We start from the raw sequence: 20301 nt of genomic DNA, 5'->3' as shown, positions 1-20301 counted from the left end.
ATTATATAACTATATAATGCACTCATAGCAGAATCTTTTCTAGTTGCCCCATTTCAGGAAAATTATTGCAGAGCTGGAGAAAGTCCTGTTGACAAGAATGGGACTTACTTCTAAGTAGATATGTATAGGGCTGCAATGTTAGCAGGTCAATCTTATGCGAAGAAAAAGGAAAAGGTTTCCCCTTGACATTACGACCAGTCATGCCTGACTCTAGGGGGCGAACTGCAAGGTTGGCAGGAGCTGGGACAGAGCAACAGGAACTCACCCCGTTGTGCAGATTCGAACCGGCGACCTTTTGATCTACCAGCCCAGTAGCACAGCAGTTTAAACCACTGCACCACCTGCAGTCCCTATGCAAAGATAGACATGTCTAAAACCAACTGATAATTCACTGTCATCAGGGATACTTAATTCTGCATAGAAGGGCACTATAAAATGACTGGAATAATTATACAATATAGGGATTTATACAATGCTGAATAATACAGAAAAATGAATAGGGAAAGTCATTGTTCTCTTTCAAAACACTAAAACCCAGTGTCATTCCAGTGCATTTTGGAGCACAGGGTCAATCACTGCAACCTACTATTGGGCAACAAGTTCGGGTTTAACAGGCATTTAATGCAATGTATAATTAACCTATAGAATTTAATTACAAAACTTATGCATTGCAATCTCTGCAATGCAAGACCTACAGTATACTCATACAAAATTTAAAAAATACAGAAGCATATAAAACCTACCATAAAATACAATATGCAATACAGGTAAGAGTAACTGATAAGTAAAAGGAATCACAATTCTATTCATAGTCTACCAACCTTTGTATTCAACTTGGGTTCATTTTGGATTTAGTCATATGTAGAATTTGTTGTTGCTGTGTTGTTGAATAGAACAACAATAGAATAGAACCACTGAAATTGATGGGACTTGAGTCAGTCATTACTAACTTGACCCATTGATTTTAATGGATCCAAGTGCCAAAACTGGCAGAATTTTTAAAATTTATCTAAATACTGTAAATCTAAATGTACCTTTTTTCATTTTTTACTCTTGAGCAGGTGCCCAGACCTGGACCTTACAAGCCTAGTCTACCCATGCTAGAGTTCTGATTGGAACTGCAGCACTGTGCTTACTCTAGAGTAAAAACACAAACAACATTAGTAATGTCTGTCTTGGTTCTAAGTACAATGAATTCTGGACCCAACTCTTCAATGTTAAAGAATTAGAATAAATATGTAATAGCCTAGGGCCCCCACACTTTTTGGCCCTGTGGGTGTATCTGGGAATTTAAGAAACTGCTTTGTGGGTCTCTCTATAAAATGGATCCCATGGAGTTGTAGCTGCTATGGGGGCCTGGCTAGTCCAGACAGACATAACAAGACTAAAGGCTTGAAGGGAAAGGGAGATGCCAAGGCGAAGGGTGAAAAAAAGAGCGAGGCTAGGAAGAAAGAGAAAAACAAAGGCTAAGATGGGGTAGCAAGCAAAATAGCATCTCTGGAGGCTGCGGGTGGAGAGAGAGTTCAAAGGGGAAAGGTCTGCATGGACAGAAATATCGCTGTGACAGGAAGGAACCCTTTCCTTTTTCGCCTGCCTGCTGAACAGCTGAAGTGGTAGGTTCAGGAACATGAAGAAAAAACTGGTGCTCTAATGTTTTTCAAGATTAGATATTAGATATTATTAAATATACATTTTTGAAGGGGACAAAAAGAACAGTTTTGTGGGTACCACACTGGGGACCCTTGCAGTAACTTCTATTCCCTCCTCTCTCACTCTGAGGAGTCAGAAAAGAAAATGTTTTAGGGACCACAATCATGCTTTTTTGTGACTACCAAAAAAAAAAAAAATCTAGATTTTTTTGCCTCACAAAAGCTGGTTAGGCTTGCCAGGTTTCAAGTGGTTGTCTCCTGGACATCTCAGGGTGAGACAACAAATCCAAGCGTACTTTATTTACTATGAGCTGCATGTTCTACTTCATTACAGTTATATCCTGGTTTTTGTTTTCGGTTTGCAAGGGACCCATGGTAGCTCACATGGTTCTTTTCATCTCCAATTTATCCTCACAACTGTGTAAGGCAGAATTAAGCCAAGAGTCAGGAACAGGCCCAAATCACCCAGTGAACTTCATGGTCAGGTGGGGAATGGAAACGCAAGTCTCTCAAATCCCAATCCAAAATTGTAACTACTCCACCACAGTGGTCTGTTTGGGGATCCAGCACAAATTTTCTCATGGAATGAGAATCCTTAAATCCTGAATATCCCTAACATGTGTGGAAATCAATCATGCAGCTAAAAATAGCCCAGGGAGTTGTGTTTGGGTTTTATGTATTTTTAAATGCTTTTTATCGTAAGATTGTATTTATACCTACTGAACTGTGATTAAAAACATCTTTGTGAAAACCTTTCCCTTGAAAATCAGGATATCAATAGCTAAATGCTCCCACAGGGCATCCTTTCTGACTCGTTTCACCTCTTTCTCCTTGCTTCGGTCCCCGCTGCCCCGTCAACTTGCCCCATCCCCAGTTCACACGACCACCAAAAGCACAAGTCAAGCGAAGAAAGAGCCGCCAGCGGATTAGGAAAGAGAGGGCAGGAGGACTGGATGACGACGGTGGGGAAACTTTATCGGGGTCCCATCAAAGCGAGCTGCGCCCTTGTAAATAAGAGCTGTAGGAATGACAGAGAAAACCAAAGGAAACCCGGGGCTAATTGTCCTTTCCGCCTTCTTGGACTTCAGCAGGAGGCAAGACGGGAGGAGGAGCCGCCTATTATCGCCACCGATTCTCCGCTTCGCGTTCGAACGAAGTCCCACCTCCGCAATTCTCTCACGCCTTCGAAATGCGACTGGGTACGAGAAAACTGCATTTCCCACAATCCCCCGGCTTTGCGGCCCTGGCGGAATCTTGAGCGTAGTTCAGGTTTCCGCAACTCTATGGCTTTCTTAGCTAGTTTGGGAAAGAACCATTTCCGACGTAAAGCAGAAGTGAAGCGCCTACCCTCCCTGGAGGCGGGATGGCCGCTCCAACCGCGTTGCTGCTGCTTCTAGGGGCGGCGGGAGTCGGACCGAGCCCCGTAGAAGGTTCACGGGGGGACCGAGAGCCCGTCTACCGAGAATGTCTGGCCCGCTGCGAGAAGCGCAACTGCTCGGGGCCCGGGCTGCGGCACTTCCGCTCCCACCAGCCGCTCTACATGAGCCTCGCAGGTAACTGAACAGGCTCCCGGCTGAGCCACCCCGCCAAGGGAGAGCCACGCCCACCATAGGGGACGACTCGAGGGGGTCCACGGCATTGTCTGCTTTTGCATAGCCACGCCCACCAGCGGCAGTGCCCCGCCCTCTGTTTGTATAGCCGTGCTGCCCACCCTGGAAGCGCTGCCTGTTTGTTTACTTTACCAAATGCTAAACCTTTTTCCGAGTCAGCCTTGGAAAGGCAGGCGGCCGAGCGGTAGGAATGGTGAAAAGGAGAGTGTCCGAACATGTGCAGAGTGCATTTCACATATTGGTGAGCAACGAGTGCTGGAAGTAGTGGCGATCCGGTTTCACGCTTATCTCTTGGCTGCAAAGCACTGAGAATGCGACTCCATCAGTTTTCCGGCCTTTGAAAGTAAGACTTCGGTAACCTCCCGAAAGAGGTGATGGAGCTGCAGCAACTTCTGTTGCTACGTGCTGCAACGTCGTCTCCGAGTTATGACGACCCTTTGAATAAAAGCCCGTCAAAATGTTCTGTCCGCACAGCTCTGCTCAGCTCTTGCAAATTAAGCATGTAACTTACTCTGTCTTTAATGTTTGTAAAGCACCTCCCTTCCGAGAAACTATTGTTGTGACTGTTCTTGCAGGGTTTATTTCTCCTTGCTTACTTTGTGTCCTTCAGATGTCTTGGTCCATAACTCCCATCAGCCTTCGTCAGCAACAAGGAATGATGGAAGTTGTAGTTTAGAACATATAGAGGCCACAAACTGCTCATACCATAACTTTATCAACCAGTTTGATAGAAGAATTACTATATGATTTATTGTAGCATTAGCATTAGGAATTTGTTCAGCCTTCTGTCTGCCAGGTTAGCTTTAAGTTATAGTCATTAAATGGGAAGCCACAGTTCCTTAAGTTCTGGTTTTCCTGTGGGAGATACAAACTAAGACCATTCTCCTGCTGCTGAGCCCCGTGCATGTTTAACTGGAAACAAACCTGTGGGTTGTGTATTCTGGGAGTTGTTGGATCTTTTTCTGCATAGGATTGCACCCTCAGTTAAACAAGTAAGTGGAGTTTATGTGGTGTAGTAGTTAGGCTTCAATGTATTAAAAGTGGTGTAGTGGTTAGATTAAGCTGGGGAAATGCAAGTTTGGTTCCCCCACTTAGCCATGCAGTTCACTAAGTAACCATTCACTCTCCCTCTTGGCCTAACCTATCTCACAGGGTGATTGTGATAATCACATGTTGGAGAACTGTATGTGCCATTTTGTGTTTCTTGGAAGATAAACAGGATATGAACTAATTAATAAATTAAGTGCATGTAGGATTGCATCCTTCAGCATCCCTCACCTTGCCTCCCTTATTCAGGAAAACTTCACCATTGCCACTTACCCTATTATATCTTCACATGCATCATAGCTAGAAATGGCTGATTCATGTTTCAGTTCATTTAATTTTGGGATATTCACATGGGATATCAGATTGTGATGCTAGTACAGATATTATATTTACCTTTGAGTTTTCCTTATTCCAAGCAGGGTAATTTGGAAACCTGCAACACAAAAAGGCCTCTAACTCTCAGAATTTCCTAGTCAGTATGGCTGCCAGGGGGATGTGGGGAATTGGAGGCTTTTTTCTGTTTAAATATACATAGGATTACACCCTTAATATTTTTACAAATAAAACATCATCAGCCTTAGCAGCCCTTTGCAGTTTTGGCTACAAAAATCTTGCCAGAAGGAAATAAGACTTGGCGCTGATAAGCTGTAACCACATAAAATAGAAGCTACTTGACAAATCTGAGGCTCTTCCCAACTTATCCTACTTCTTGAACGTTATTTCAGGAAGTTCCATTGTTTCCAGGCATTGTCTAAATAAACCCCCTTACCCTGATATTATCTGTTTTCCCCTATCTATATTCTAGGGTGGACCTGCAAAGATGATTGTAAATATGAATGTATGTGGCGAACTGTGGACTTTTATGTGCAGGAAGGATACAAAGTGCCTCAGTTTCATGGAAAGGTAAGCCATGTTTGTGAACCGAATGGCTCAAGGTTATGAATATATACAGCATCCTTTATTCCTGGCAGATTATTTGCCCATCCAACCCAGTCTTCTTTGATTGACGGTGGCACTTCTGGGCCTTTCGCAGAGCTACTGTGCAAGATGCTTTCAGGTGGAGATGCCCAGGGCTGAACCTGGAACCATCAGCCTACAAAGCATGGACTCTTGTACTATGGCCCTTACAAGCTAGCGAACAGGGACATATTCCCCTGTTGATGGACCTGCAGGGAGAAGCAGAGCGATCAGTGCAGTGCTTCTGCCACATATTTCTGTGGCTTTACATTGGTAACCAGCTTTTTTCTTACTTCATTCACCCTGACTAGGGACATGTGATGCTGGGGATTATGCCTGCTTTAAAATTCAACATTCCTGGTCAGTGGCAGTGGTCTTCACTGGATATTTTAAAACATTCCTGGAACATCTTGTGCATTTTCCTTGGTTCTACCATTTGCACAGATTATAATTGCACAAATTGTATTTTTTAAAATAAATTTGGTCTTACACAAATGTGCACTTGCATACCTATAGGAGTCTGAAATGAAAAACCTTGCCTGGTTACTCTCCTGAGAAGTATCAAGTGTCAAAGCATAGTTGGTATCAACCGTGGTCATTGAACAAGAGAGGTTGCAAATAGGTTAATTTGTTACCTTGTACTCACTTGACAGCTTTCAAATGATGTGCTGTCAAATAAAAGCAAAGCCATGTACCCTTTTTTTTGGAGATGGTGTGTATATCCTCCCCTTCACGGTAAGGGGTGGTGGCTGTTGCTTTTGCCTGACTGTTCTCAGTTTTCTGCACCTTTTCTACCATTTTTCTGGGCGGAAAATTCTAGGTGCCCAGAAATGTGGAAAAGTGTGAGCACCCCTGTTTATAGGAGCTCTGCGTTTTGACAACTGTGAAAGCAAAGGTTTCCCTTTAAAACAGACTAGACAGGGATTTTTGACAGGGAAATATGCAGCCCTCGAACCTGCACAACAAAAATCACTTCTTTGAATATGCTGTTTACATTTCAAAGAAAGTTTCTACTGGCATCAATGAAAGCTATCCTTCCAGTGCTTGTTGGGACTGCAGTAGGAATTAAAGGGTTATATTTCACCATCTTTTCCATGAAGATTGAAACCTGACCCCGACATCTCAGGTTTACTTTTTAAAAAATACCCTCATGCAGTTGCTAATTGTATGAATGGATTCATGTCTATTTGGCCCTTTGTTTAACCCCTTGTCAATGGGAGAAAGGAAGTGGAAACTCACCCCTTCCTACTGTAAGCCGCCTCGAGGCTTCGGCGAATGGGGCGGCATAAAAATGTTTTAATAAATAAATAATAAATACAATAAATACTGTAGTTCTTTCATTCAGGCTTTTGGGACTGTGGGAAAACTACAGAGCTCAATTTCTCCTCACTTGCCTTAAGCATGACCCCATCAAGCATCCCAGTTGGAAGTCTTGACTTTAGTTCAGTGCTGGGCAGCTTATGGCCCTTCAGTTAATGCTGGACTGCATACTAGTGGTGAGGGATGATGGAAGTTGTAATCCAGCAACATCTGGAGGGCTGCAAGTTGCCCACCCTTGTTTTAGTTCACTTTAACTACCTTAAGTGATTCTGGGAATAAGTGCAAACATCCTAATTTCTGGTTGATCACATTTTCCCCCTCCTGTTCTCCCTTCCCCCCTCCTCTGCCATAGTGGCCCTTTTCCCGTTTCCTGTTTTTTCAGGAGCCTGCTTCTGCCTTTGCTTCATTCCTTAATGGACTTGCCAATTTAGTGATGCTGAACAGATACAAAGCCACCGTTCCCCGCTCTTCTCCCATGTATCACACCTGCATCGCCTTTGCTTGGGTATGTGACATCTAAACATTGTCCCCTCCCCCCACCCCATGACAATCCTTTTGTGTTAGAACAGCCTTTGCAAACCTGGTGTCCAGCAGCTGGTTTGGACTACAATTCCCAGAGTTCCCCATGATTCACTGCGTAGGCCATATTAATGGGGTTGAAGTCCCAGATGTCTGGAAGGCTCCAGGTTTGGCATGGCTGGGTTAGCATTTCTCAGTGCCCTCCGTTAAGGAGAGGATAGAGGTGCATGCAATGACAGCTGGGTGTGGGAGAGGGCAGGATCTCTGTTGCTCAAGGACTTGATGGGAGAGAAAATAAAACCCCAGCCACGCCTGCTGAAATGCAAGCTCTCTACTTCTTGCTCCAATCAGTTTTGAAGATGTTCAGAATAAAAGGAAGGAGTGAGGAGGGCATCTCTCATACTCCTGTCAGGTCTCAGACCCTCCCCACCAGTGTTAGCTCAGCAGCTGAACTGATTTGATCTCTCAGAACATGGGATTTTCAAGTTGTCTCTTTCTTCTGCTCTCTTGTTCCTTACTCCCTCAGGTTTCTTTAAATGCATGGTTCTGGTCTACCATTTTCCATACCCGAGAAACAAATCTAACTGAGGTAAGCAGTTATGACCTTGTAACATCAAAAACACTGCAGAAACTAAATAGGGATATTTACTAATTTATAGATGGTGTCTTCATCCTTAAAGGCGTTTCAGGGCAGTGCACATAAGTCTACATAAACATTGCACCATAAGAACAACTGAAAGCCTGCAAAGTTTGGGGAAATTCTGAAAGCATGGCAAAAGTATTTGCAGAGTTTTTATCTTCTTTTGAATAAAGCATTAAATAAATGTGGGGAGGGGAAACTCTCAGAAAAGTTCCACAGCATGCACAAGATAGTCTTCCAGATAAGTCATAATAGGGTCATAGTTTTGCCAAGGACATAATTTTTGTTGTTTGTTATTGTGGTAGAAATCCAACCAGAATTCCCCACTCTCAAGGCCAGTGGGGTTAAAAATCCTGCCCAGTAACTCTCTGGTTCCAGATCCCTGGACCAGACACTGGATTCAGCACACAACAAACCCAAGCTTTGGAGGAAAATCTAACTTTATTAAAAGGATAAAATATAAGGGTGGGAGGTACTAAAACAGCTAAAAAGGTAAAAGGAGAGAAATGGGTGAGAGGAAGGGGAAGTGGATTTGGAAAGGAGCAGTAATCAAACCAGATTACAACCGACCAAAGACCTTGAAGAGGGATGCCGAGCCTTTCCAGGCCTCGGGCTTTATTCCCCGCCAGCCCAGGTGAGCTGACCCATGAGATGATGGTCCCTGCTGACTGTTTGCCCCTCCTTGCAGCTATTTCCTGCATCCCTGGGGTGCGATTTATGGTATCTCTTCCAAATAAGAGCCTAATGTCAGTTAACCCTTCCCTGCCTCTCAGAGCAACTAACCCATTCATGTAACTGTGCAGGGCATTTTACGATAAAGATGGATCCCTGCCCCAAGAGGCTTACAATGTAAAAGATAATGGAGGTGAAGAGAGGAGGAGGCAAAAGTTAATGGGGGAGAACAGTATCTCTGTTCAATTACATGTAGTTAAGCTTTATTTCAGTAGGAGGATAAGGTTGTGCCGAACTCATTTATTGATGACGTTTCCCCTAAGGAGCTTAAGGCAGACATGCTTCCCCACTGTTATCCTCACTGCAAACCTGTGAGGTAGGTGCAGGCTGAGGGAAAAGGCATGAATAACTCGAGAATAAGCAGGGAGCTTTGGTGGTGAGTACGGATCTTAATCTCCCTTTGCTAGTCCAGCACTTTAACTGCTATGGCACAACCACAAAATCTGGGGAGGAGCATGGAAGAAAATATTACCGGGGGAAGCCTTCCTGGGAGGCTTTGCCACGAGCGAGAACAGTCAGGTGTCAAAATATTCCAAACAGGTTATTATCTATGTCAAGGGAGAAAATATCAGAGCAAGAAACTTCTGAGTTCCAGCTTATATGAGAAGTGGCAGGAGATATTTAAAGCTAGTTCATAGCATTGGGAAGTCCTGGCTCAGCGCTCTTAATTAAATTTCTCTTTCCACAGAAAATGGACTATTTCTGTGCCTCAGCAGTCATCCTTCACTCTGTGTACTTGTGTTGCGTTAGGTGAGTCTCTCTTTCGAATAATTAGACCAGTCTTTCCTACCCTGGTGCCTTCCAGACATGTTTGGGCGGCAACACCCAGAATTCCCTGTCAATGGCCCTGCTGCATGGACATTCTGGGAGTTGCAATCCAAATGCCTCTGAAGGCCACCAGGTTGGGGAAGGCTGAATAAGATCAAATCTCTGTCTAGTCCCATAGCTCCCATAGTGACCATTTGGGTGCCCTGGGAAGCCTGCAGGAAGGGCGTGAGCACAGTGGCCTCTGCCGTTCACATCCCTGGCAACTGCCTTTCAGAGGCATCCCTCCTCTGGTGCTGCAGGTAACACGGAGCCATCACAGCCAGGTGCAGCTGATAGCCTATTCTCTGTGAATCTGCCTTTTCCCTTTTTATAGCCATCCAAGTTGGCAGAATTGTCCCAGCATCCTGTAGCTTATTCAGAAAATACAAGCACATGCCCTGTTGACTGATTTTTAAGACAGGACTTCTGTTAATCAGTGAATGAGGGCTGAGTGTTTGTTAACTTGAAGTGTTTGCGGTAACCAGACTGATTGTTAGCTGCTCTCGAAACATAAGATACTGCACGGTGCTTTCCACGCAGTCGTGTTTGCTCCACTGATTGGCGGCAGTTCTGCAGCTTGCTAAGATGGATTCCTTCCCAGCCTACCTAGAGGTGTCGCTTGCTGGACCAGGGGACTTTCTGTAGGCAAAGCTCTACTGCTAAGTTAGAGGGTATCTAGACTTAAAAGAAGGGAAAACTCATGGAGGCATCCTACTGTCATGTAGATGTGTGGATAGCATTTTCTATCATCTTTGACCATGGACCATGATCGCTGGGGCTTATGGGAGTTATAGTCCAGAACATCCACAGGGCATCAGGTCGCCTACTCCTGATGTAAGCTTTTAAATAAGTAAATAAAATGGAAGCATGCGGCTTGCTTGTATCAGCTGTACAAGGGAATTGTTGAGGACAGCCAGTGGATATTTGCACCCTCTACCTTTTGCCTGATCTGTCTTCTAAAAGACAGCAGGCAGCTGGACCAGGTCTCACCTCCCTCCATGTCCTGTCCCAGATTAGCACTTGACTCACAATCAGGAAAGAGAGGCTGACCTTCCTGAAGTACGACCCCCGCATATCCAGACAGACAGTTATTTCGGCATGCTTTCCTCTTGGCCGTTGCCAGGAGGGACTGTTTTTCTGATGGCTGGGCTGCTCCCCACTGCCATGCTCATGGCCTGCTCACTCGTTTTCCTCAGTGGGGATGCTGCCAAGAGCTTCTGAAGGAGAATAGGGACTGGGGTGCATTCGCTGCAACCATCATCCCCCGAAGAGCAGCCTGGCCGTTCCTCGCATCACCTTCTTCCTTCGCCAGTCTGCAAAACGGCAAGCCGCAGGCCCTCTTCCATCTCCTGTAAATACAGCTTCACAGTTCTCATTTGCGGGTGCTTCTAGGTGAAGGACTCCAAGCGTTTCCAATCAAAAGGCATTGTGTGCCTATTCTGTTGTTTCCGCTGTAAGATTATTTTTAATGGAAAGAGAAAGGGTGGAAGAAAAAGTGAGAAACTGAGAAGGCAAAATATGAAGACAAAGATACTCGAACACCAATAAAATTTTGTGCATTAAGTAGGGCAGTGGATAAAACCCTCATCAGGAAGCTCACTGGAAACTTTTATTCTAAAGCATGAAAACCACAAAAACCAACCAAACGAAAAGCTCCAGACCCAGGACTGGGACAAACCCTTTTAGAGTCCATCCCTCTAGCATCCATGGACTCCCTTTCACACATGGCCTGGTCCTGCAAAGTGGGCTGGGTCGAGAAGAAGTCCACAAACACTCGCTGACCCACAGTTACACAACCAGCAAGCTTCACAGCAGCTGAAGGATGCAAAAGTGGAGTGGGTGTGCAAAGCTTCGTTCCTAGTGCTGCCGCCAGTTGTGGGCACAGAAGAGGGGTGCTAAGAGTGGGCGCACCAAGCACCATTCCCAGCATCCTGCCTTCTTCCCCACTTGCTGCTGCTGCTGCTTGTAGCAACAGGTGTGGAGGAGGAACACTGTTTATGCAATGCATGGGATTTGATTCCTAGCAAGCACCAAGCAAGCTCTGGAAGAACCTGCAGGGACTCACACTCTGGGCTGCCGCAAAGTGGACCATAGAAGGGGGAACCAAAACCAGGAAAACCAACAGATTCCTCCCTGCAAACAGATTCCTTGCACATCCCTACCCAGATTTAGACGAATTGTGCATGGATAGGTGAGAGGCAACCAAGCACAAAGCAAATCAATTGCAAAGAGCTGCATTAGGGAAGCTGGTGTAGTGGTACAGTGCCTGCAATAGGTTTGGGTTTTCTGCTACACCTGTGACCATCAAAGGTCTCTTTCAGAGGCAAGAAGGATGCCAGTTCATTTGCTCAGCAGCAAGGTTGATCTTCACAGCTTGAGGGCAAATAGGCCAAGAGTGATCCATGCAATATCCTATAGATCTTGGAAGTTTCTTTAGCAGCATCTGTTCTTTCTTGCAGGACCCTGGGCCTGAAACGTCCAGCTTTTGCCACTGCTTTTGGGGGGTTCCTGTTCCTCTTCCTGGCCTGCCATGTCTCATATCTGACACTTGTGCGTTTTGACTACGGCTACAATATGACTGCCAATGTGGCAATCGGTGAGATCCAATTAATTGATGCTTCATTTCTTTTCAAGACAAAGATAAGTCTGAACAGATGGGGCTGAGACACACCCTGCACAGCATTCTGCCAAAATGCCACAACCTTTATAGTGGAAAGGCTAAATACCTGGATACGCATAACACATGTGCCTTCCTTGCTTGTTGTTTACATGGAGTGCTTCCCACTGGAAATGTTTAGTCCTCTGCAGTGGTTAACTTCACACTGTGGTATAAGCTAACACTGGGACCTGTAGTGAGGCTTCCTCCTGCTGCTGCTGGATTCCCTTGAAATTGAAATTCAGCCAGAAGAAGCAGTGGCAATCTTGTTAGAGCCCGGCAAGAGCTGTTGTGGTCATGCCCAGTCCCATGGTGGAACTTGTGTTCTCCAACCCTTGTGTGTCTGAATGGCATCTGGGTCCCAGCAGGTGTGACCCGAGTACCTTACTAGCCTAGATTCCTTGGCCTCTGCTGTTCCTGATTCAAGCCAGGGAGCCCCTGTCCCATCACACAATTGGGGCTTGAAGGTCCAGCCTCACCAGGCTTCTTCCTGTATCTTTGGTGGGGGAGTGCTTGGGAACTCGACAGTTTTTGGACTTTGCTGTGAGGAGGAAGCTGCTGGGGATGGTGCTCCAAAGTGCTACTGGTGGGGCCCTCCGGATGTCCAATGGATGCCTCCATCTACTAAGAGAGATATTACCCTCTTCCCCCCTCTGCTGCTCTCTGTAGGCCTCCTCAACCTGTTTTGGTGGCTGGGTTGGTGCATGAGGAACCAGCAGCGCCTGCCCTATGTCTGGAAGTGTGTGGTGGTTGTGCTGCTTCTCCAGGGGTTGGCCCTCCTGGAGCTCCTGGACTTCCCGCCCTTGTTTTGGATCTTCGATGCCCACGCCATCTGGCACATCAGCACCATTCCTGTCAACATCCTTTTCTACAGGTCAGTCTGGGTTACTCACCTTGCATCTTGCATTTCTCACTTGTGCACCTTCTGCCACTCAATCTCTGAGATCGCTGCCACAAGATGCAGCCACCTGCTTTCACACGTGATTTTTGGGGGCTCATGGCATGGCCTGCGGAACTGCAAGATGCCCACAACTCCCCTACAGCTGGTTAGGGCAGTGGGGCAGGAGCAGCGCACCCTCCCTGTTGATTCACAGCAAGGAAACGGGAATGTGCTTCACAGTGTCCAAGGGCAGCAAAGAGAGAAGCCATAAGCTCACTCTCCCCAGTGATCCTGGCACTGATAGCTGTTTCCTGACTACTAAAAGGAATGCAGGAGCACTGATTAGAACTCGGACTCCGTGTCCCTGCATCTCAGCAGGCAGGTTTAAATTTCCCAGTCCCTGTGTGTGTCCACGCACACAGCTCCCACTCCAGGGCTTCAGAACATTCAGAACACCCCTTCCTAATTTAGATGTTTTTAGAAAAGGAAAATAGAGTGTTATGAAGCACTGATTTGTGCGGAAACAGTGTAGTATCTACAGCAGGTTAGGGAGTCTCTGGTCCACAGTTGTTGCTGGATTATAGGTCTTGTTGTCCCTAACCATTAGCCATGCTGGGTGGGGCTGGTGGGAGTTTGAGTCCAGTAATATCCGGAGGGCCACATGTTTCCCACTCCTGATTTACAACACAGCCCCCACAGCTGGAAAACATCGGAATCTTTGGTCTGTCCCATGTGAAACGGTAACCCATCTCACATGCCTTCACTGAACAAGGGAATAAAGTGGAGGCCATGTAGTTCTTGCTGCCGCTATTTCTGGAAACTTGTCTTTCAGAGTTTCATGGGTATCCTGTTACTATGCACATGGAAAGTGTTGGAACATGATGGGTGGGACTAAAATGGAGAGGCAGGGGGAAAGTTGGGACATGGCTGGAAGCAGATAGCTCTCCAGTCCTTTGACTCGGTGCAGGTTCTACTGAAAAGGCCAACAGATAAACATTAATTATCAGCTAGCCCTGTCCATCACTTGCCTATCACTCCAGTAATTTTCTTATTCCTCTTCTACTTGCAGTTTCCTCGTTGACGACAGCCTCTATCTTTTGAAGGCCAATTCTGACGTTCTTAAAATAGACTAAAGCTCGTGGTGGGACATAGTTTGAGAAATGGCATTGACCTCTACGGAAGACATCCATCGATAATTTCCAGCATCCAGGCGGTGTAGCGCTTTAAGCAGGGAGTCAGTGACAATTTACACTTCGTGTTTCTGTCCTTCGTTCTTCTGACGCATCCATATCTGGATCCTGTTGCCATGGTGTAATAAACTGACTTCCTTTCCACCTGGATGTATCAGGATATACTTTTTCATTTCCCCTGGAACTTGCTCAGGGTTTCTCAGTTTGCCTTCCCAGCTCTTTTCATGCTTCTCTGAAGAAAACAGGAACTGTTTTGCTTGTTCTCTTCCATTCCTTTGCTTTTTTCCTATTCTCTTTTCAAGAAGTTCAGTGGGTTAGATCTGCTGCTCCATCTGGCTTTGCTGAAGGGATTTCAAAAACAGCACCGAAGATGACAGAGCGAGCTTCAACAGGATGGAATATTTAGCAACCTTGTTTGTTTGTGCTGTGACATACCACTGCCTGTCGGAAGCGTCAGCTGCTTCAATCTCATCTTGCTGCTTTATTGAATGATTATTTTGGTCTCCTTTGCCAAACCACGAGGAACTTAGTAGTACTGTATAAACTATTTCCTCACCTGTAATGAGACCAAGAGAAGTCAAATCCTCCTCTGCAGTGTCGTCTAAATCCAAGCAAAAATACGGTGCTGGTCTCAACCCTCCTGCAAGATATGATCTCTGACCTTGAAGCTGGCCATACAATGTGACCCCACACTGATTATAATGATTTTTTTTTTGCATTGACATTCTGTACATGCTCAGATACACTCAGTTCATGATTTATTAGCACAATCGCATGTGCTTCAGAACTAAGCATTGGTGCTGAAAACCAGGTTTGAGGCTGCAGGCTGAGGCTCAAATTACTTCCCAGCTGGATTGGAAAATGATTTTACTTAGCAGCAGCAACAGCAGTTAGAATAAATCTGCAGAAGTTAAACCAGAAAGACTGTCCTTATCAGACTATCGAAACTAATTGAGAATTTTCAAGATGAAATGCAAGCTGGATCCAGAGAGGAAATCAGCAGCATTTCTCCTTCCACACATCTGCACTCTGCGTTTGAAAGAGTGATATTGACAGTGTAGATTGAAGTGATATTGTGTGAGTTTGATAAGACTTGCTGTATCCAACCAAAGTCTCCTGCAGGACAGCATTCTGCATCAGCTGCCTCTGGGAAGATCACAGGCCAGGGTTCAGCCTGGCAGGAGGGTACATCTCTTGCGGTTTGTCCCCAGAAGCTTTGATATCATCTGCTTCTCAGGTTCTATTTTGGTTCCTGCAGCAAAGAGCCACCGCTGGATCAGTCAAGCCCTGCGGATTCAGAAGCAGGCTGCTTGTGAAGCCCAGATACCTCCTCTTTGCTTCTGGTGTTCACAGAATCATTAAGGAATTAAGGAAGTTTCCTTTCTGACCTGAAGCTGAAGGTGATAAGTTACCTGGACATTGGCAATGATTGTGGATTTCTTGCGCCTTCCTAGAGACAGGTGGCTGAAGGACTGCTTCGATGTCTCTGCAGCAGTGAAATGACATCAGTCTGGGCACTGTGCTTTGCGAGTATAGGGCACGAAATCAGCACAAGCATGTATGCAGTTTCTTTCTCTGGGAAAAACTGCAAGAGAAACAGAGGAAGCAGGAGGAGGCTGCCAAAAGTGCCTTTTATGTGAAGCGTGCCAAAGGGTTCTGAAGTTACTCAAGGCAAGAAAAGAACCAAAGTTAAAAGAATAAGGCACCATGGATTGCTGATGAAGGTTCTGTAGCACCAATCAGCCACCAGGTGGCAGTAGATATCAATTCTCTGATTATCTAGAAGCTGCGTTAATCTGACCTCATCCAAACAATAGACTTTGATTTTATTATTTTAATGCAGTGATATTCAAATGGGGAAATGTGGCAGCTGGATCAATGTGGAAAGGTTTAACTGGAGGTAGGAAACTAAAAATGAAACCATTTTAGTAGGCCACATTTAATATATGTACTTTTCACTTTAGATTTTGGAAGAAAAATGGATTAAGAGGGCCAAGAGGCCAGTTTATGACATTCTGCCTGCCCTCTGCCCCCATAGCAACCCAGTGCCTTTAAAGGCTGCATGCCAGGCCAAAATTCAGCACGCAAAATTTTCTTCACCATTGCACCATCTGCTTGTCAAGGGATCTGATCACTTGTGCTGCATATTGTTAAAGGCAGAGAAGGATGTATGCCACGAGATACGAAGGCAAATTCTTTTGTTCAAGTGGATGGTAGCATTTTCCCTCCCCAGTAAACAAAGATAAGCCCTCCAGTGAGGTTTAAAGCACATGAGAAGGCAGGAGCAAATGAGGGAGGACCACCACCCACTGGTTGACAGAGCAGATCAGAAAAGGGAATTTTAAGTAAGCTTAAGTTAATGGTATAAATGTGCCCAGTAATTGGTGGTTGGGTAGAATTTTAGTTTTAGTTGCCAGGCCTATAAAAATGTAATCTGGGCTGGACAGGGAGATAATCAGTGAACCCTTTAGAAACAAAGTACAAAGGCCGAGAGGGATACTAGTCCTCTGTGCTAACATGCCATGCACATTATGAATGTGACCTCAGATTCGATATTCTGTTTTAAAAGGTTTTGGCTGTATAGCATGCTATGCATGTCTGTTCAGAAGTAAGTCCCATTAAGTTCAGTAGGACTTACTCTCAGGTATGTTGGTGCAGGACTGCTATATAGGCTTGCAGACGTGTGGACAGCACGTGGCAGAGTGTCGGGCCAAAGGGGACAAGGAATCCTCTTGCGCCTCAGAGATGTGTTAGTTTTTGAGGTGCTGCAGGTCTCTGCTGTTTTTGCTACTGCAGGCCAACTCAGCTACCCCTCTGGAAGAAAGCTAAGGAAAGCTGAGCCAGTGATGAAAGAATGAAGCTTTACTGCCTTGTATACCTCCTTACTGACTAGCCGGATCAGAATAAAGCAAGCAAAATAAGGCATTTACAACATGTGCATAATGTATAGATTGCAAGAGTCAACATTTCATGGTGCAGCCTTTGGATTTCTTTTATAAAAAAGAAGGAAGCAGAATCCATAAAAGGCCTGACTGCATTCTGCACCCTGATGTCAGAATTGCAAAATATGCTGGATGGGTAAGAGCCCCCCATGCCAGAAACAGACAGGGCCTTCCCTGTTCTTGTTCTGAGCTGTCCGTGCCCTCCGGGCTACCTTCCTGCCAGGCTGGCCTGGCTGAGGAGGAGGAAGAGAGAGGGCTTTGCCCCTGCTGCGGGCACCCAGTGCTGGTCATGCAAGGCCAGGGAGCTGACTGAACGGGGAAGGGGGCCAAGTCGAGGGGAGTGGGGGGCCATGCACACTGGGGGCCGACTCATGTTTGCCTTCTTTGCCACCTTGTTGCCAGGTCAACTTTCTTTCCTTCTTTGGAAGAATGAAATGGGCAGGTTTTTAATATACATTTTATCTCTGTTTTAAAGCATAAGTTGATATTTGTAACAAAATGCTGTTTGCAATGCTCCTGTTCATTGTGCTAGCCAGCCATGCCTTCTTTAAGGATTGTCCATTCCATTCCCCTTTGTCGACTCCCTTTCTACTCCTCCATCAGTAGCCAGCCAACATTTTGTGCTTGCTGAGCATGCTCAGTCCTCATTGGGCAGTTTTTGGGGTGCCCCCCTGTATATTTTTATTTCCTAAAGGGTTTTGTACTTCTGCAAAGGTTGGTGTGCAGATAGTGCCATTTTGCTTGCTCAAGACTCCCCACTTGAAGAATGAGTTCAGTTTTAGTTCGTACTCAGCCATAAAGCTCACTGTGTGACTCTGTGCCAGACACTGACTCTCAGCTTAGCCTACCTCACAGGGTTGTTGTCAGGATAAAACAGAGAGGGGGAGGATCATGTATGTTGCCCTGATCTCCTTGCAGGAAAGGTGTGATAGAAGTGTGGCGAACACATGTACCAGTATATAATAGAATACCCAAAGCAAAGAAAAATCCTGTTTGTACATTGTAGATGGGTCACTCGGTCCTTGAAGCATTTAGTGGCTGGCTGAGGAGGGCTGCCGCAGCCTGCCTGCCTTGGGCTTCCGGGCACCAAGGTTCGCTTCTCCCTCCTTCCTTCAGTGCCTGTTGGAAACAGCATGCCCAGGCAGAAGCACACAGAAGAGCCGAGTGTGCAAAGAGTGTCAGATGCAAAGCATTCCTTTCCTGCCTTTGGAAAAAAAGCTAAACAAAAACCCAAGCCAGCAAAGGGAGGACAAAGGCCTGTGCCAGGTCCTCTAGAGCCCACTGGTATGCCACACAGGAAGCAGGCCAAATCACGAGAGCTCGTTCGGCATCGCTCGGTAACACAACTTGTCCTGCAGGATCAGACTTCAGGAATACTCCAAGTGCACTGTGGGAAACCGTGCAGGGAGATGCGTAACGGGCTGGGTGCAGCAAGATGGCCGGGCCCAACTCAAGCCATTTTTAGTGCCTGAGAGAAAATCCAGAAAGTGCCCTCCCCGAGATAAAATGCGTAATTTCTGATGGCACCTGTCATCTGTGGAGGGGCCAGTCCCAAGACCGTATATTTCCCCTTCCCTCTTTGACTGCAATTGGGATGACATTTTCCCCTAAATCCCTTCCAGGATCATTCTGCATACCATACTGTGGGAAAAAAGCCTCATGTTAAGTCTTTGATTATGGCATTGCACAGGAAGCTTATGTCTAAGTTTTGCTCAGACTGCATCTGTTCCAGACCTGACCAAACAGCAGCCCACCAGGCCAAGTGCGACATACCAGCCGCATACCCTGGCCTGGCAAGTGCTGAACAGAGCCCTCATTTTTGCTGTTGCAGCCAGGCAGCAAAAGTAGGATCAGTGGATGCCCGGCGACCCCCCGTCTAGCTGCTCAAGGGGTGACATTGTGCAAGCTGGAACTGTTTGGAGCAGGTGGGGGGACATTGCTGTATTGTATTTGTGCCAGTCCTTGGATTTCAAAATTGTTTCTTTGAAACTGGTTCAAGCCTCAGCTGATGTGTGTGCAATTTCAATAAAAAGAATGATAATTAAATTTTAGTGCTGAACTCTTGACTGCCTGATTTAGCAGTTTGTAATTGTTGGGAAAATCCCTCCACCATCTTAACTTCGCTTTAAATCACCACTTGCCATTGAAACCTGAGTCAGTTCAAGGGCAGCTGCTGAACTCCTAGGGTGCCTCCTATGGTAGAGGAAAGCTTACAGACCAGCAGGGCCCAGGACTGACCATACCAAGCCTCCCAGCGATAGCCACGTGCTCCGACCCAGCAAAAACAGTCCGTGTGCAGAAGACAGATCTGCCCCACCGTCTGTAGAAAGGCTTGTGTGGGGATGAATGACAGCATTGGCCAGTAAGGTAATGCATACTCGACCCCCTGAGAATTTCTACAGACACACTCCTAGGTACCAGAAGTTCTTTGGATCAGAGCCCTGAAGGCAAGCTGTGGGAAAGACACAGAACAGTAGAGGAAGTAGCATGGTTCTTTCTCAGATGGTGATCCTTTGTTTGGCTTGAACTATGTCAGAAAGCTGCTAATTGCAAAAGATTTCCTACAACAGAAACGCTGCCTGCCAGGGAGTTAGAGGCTGAAACCCTTGTCCCTTCTATTTCTGCTGTTTTATGGGTAGGAATATTTCATGTTGTTGCTAGATACAGTCATGCCAGTCCCCACCTATGCTGTGATGTGGCACAGCCGAGACAAGAACGATGAACTTGTTAGAACACTGCCTTTTGGGTTTGGGAGCCTTTGGCTGCTTCAGACATGCACATTTGTTCTTTAGCAACTGCAGCACTAAAATACAAATTGCATGTTTGAATGGACTGTTACAGATTGCACGCTGGGGCAGGGAAGCATCTTAGTTTTCAGCAGAGTCAGTTCAGATGTTCAACTATGTTTTGTTGAGCATTTCAGTAATCAGGTGATGTACGTGAATGTTTAAATGAGTCTATCTCATATATAATGGTTCCTTGGCGAAAGAACTGCAGAATCCACAAAAGAGTTTATTTACATCTACATAATACCTATCCTATCTATTGATTTGTACCCTGCCTTTCTAGCAAAACATAGTATTTAAGGCAGTTTGCAGAACCAGTTAAAATAGGGTAAAACATTGAAACAATGCATTATTTATTTATTTCTGCCCTGCTCAACAGTCTAAAAGCTCTCTGGGTGGTTAAACTACCATAAAAATGTAACAGTTACAAAATAATAGTAATAATTAAAAACAGTTCCCAACCCACCAGACTTACAGGTTATGATTAATATTTATATTTCTATACTGCCCCACAGCCAAAGCTCTCTGGGCAGTTTACGAAAGCTAAAGGCCTTCTTAAAGCAGCC

General features: G+C 45.7%; 1 protein-coding gene across 3 annotated transcripts; it reads left to right on the top strand.

Annotated features, from left to right (window-relative positions):
- The first annotated feature begins 2936 nt into the window (after positions 1-2936).
- PGAP3 (post-GPI attachment to proteins phospholipase 3) lies at positions 2937-19000 on the top strand. Of its 3 annotated transcripts, none has more exons than XM_044447117.1 (8): positions 2937-3202; positions 5112-5209; positions 6966-7088; positions 7629-7691; positions 9163-9224; positions 11741-11877; positions 12607-12811; positions 13887-19000. In XM_044447117.1, the coding sequence occupies exons 1-8, from the start codon at positions 3013-3015 to the stop codon at positions 13948-13950; spliced, it is 942 nt and encodes a 313-aa protein (XP_044303052.1). In that variant the 5' UTR covers positions 2937-3012; the 3' UTR covers positions 13951-19000. The 3 variants fall into 3 exon arrangements, with proteins under 3 accessions (XP_044303052.1, XP_044303051.1, XP_044303053.1); XM_044447116.1 differs by having other exon boundaries at positions 2938-3202; positions 6936-7088; XM_044447118.1 differs by lacking the exon at positions 2937-3202 and adding an exon at positions 3212-3500 and having other exon boundaries at positions 6936-7088.
- The last annotated feature ends 1301 nt before the right edge of the window (positions 19001-20301 follow it).

The sequence above is a fragment of the Varanus komodoensis genome, unplaced genomic scaffold (genome assembly GCF_004798865.1).
Source record: "Varanus komodoensis strain SLA01 unplaced genomic scaffold, ASM479886v1 scaffold50, whole genome shotgun sequence".
Lineage (NCBI taxonomy): Eukaryota > Metazoa > Chordata > Lepidosauria > Squamata > Varanidae > Varanus > Varanus komodoensis.
This window is presented reverse-complemented; position numbering and strand designations above follow the sequence as displayed.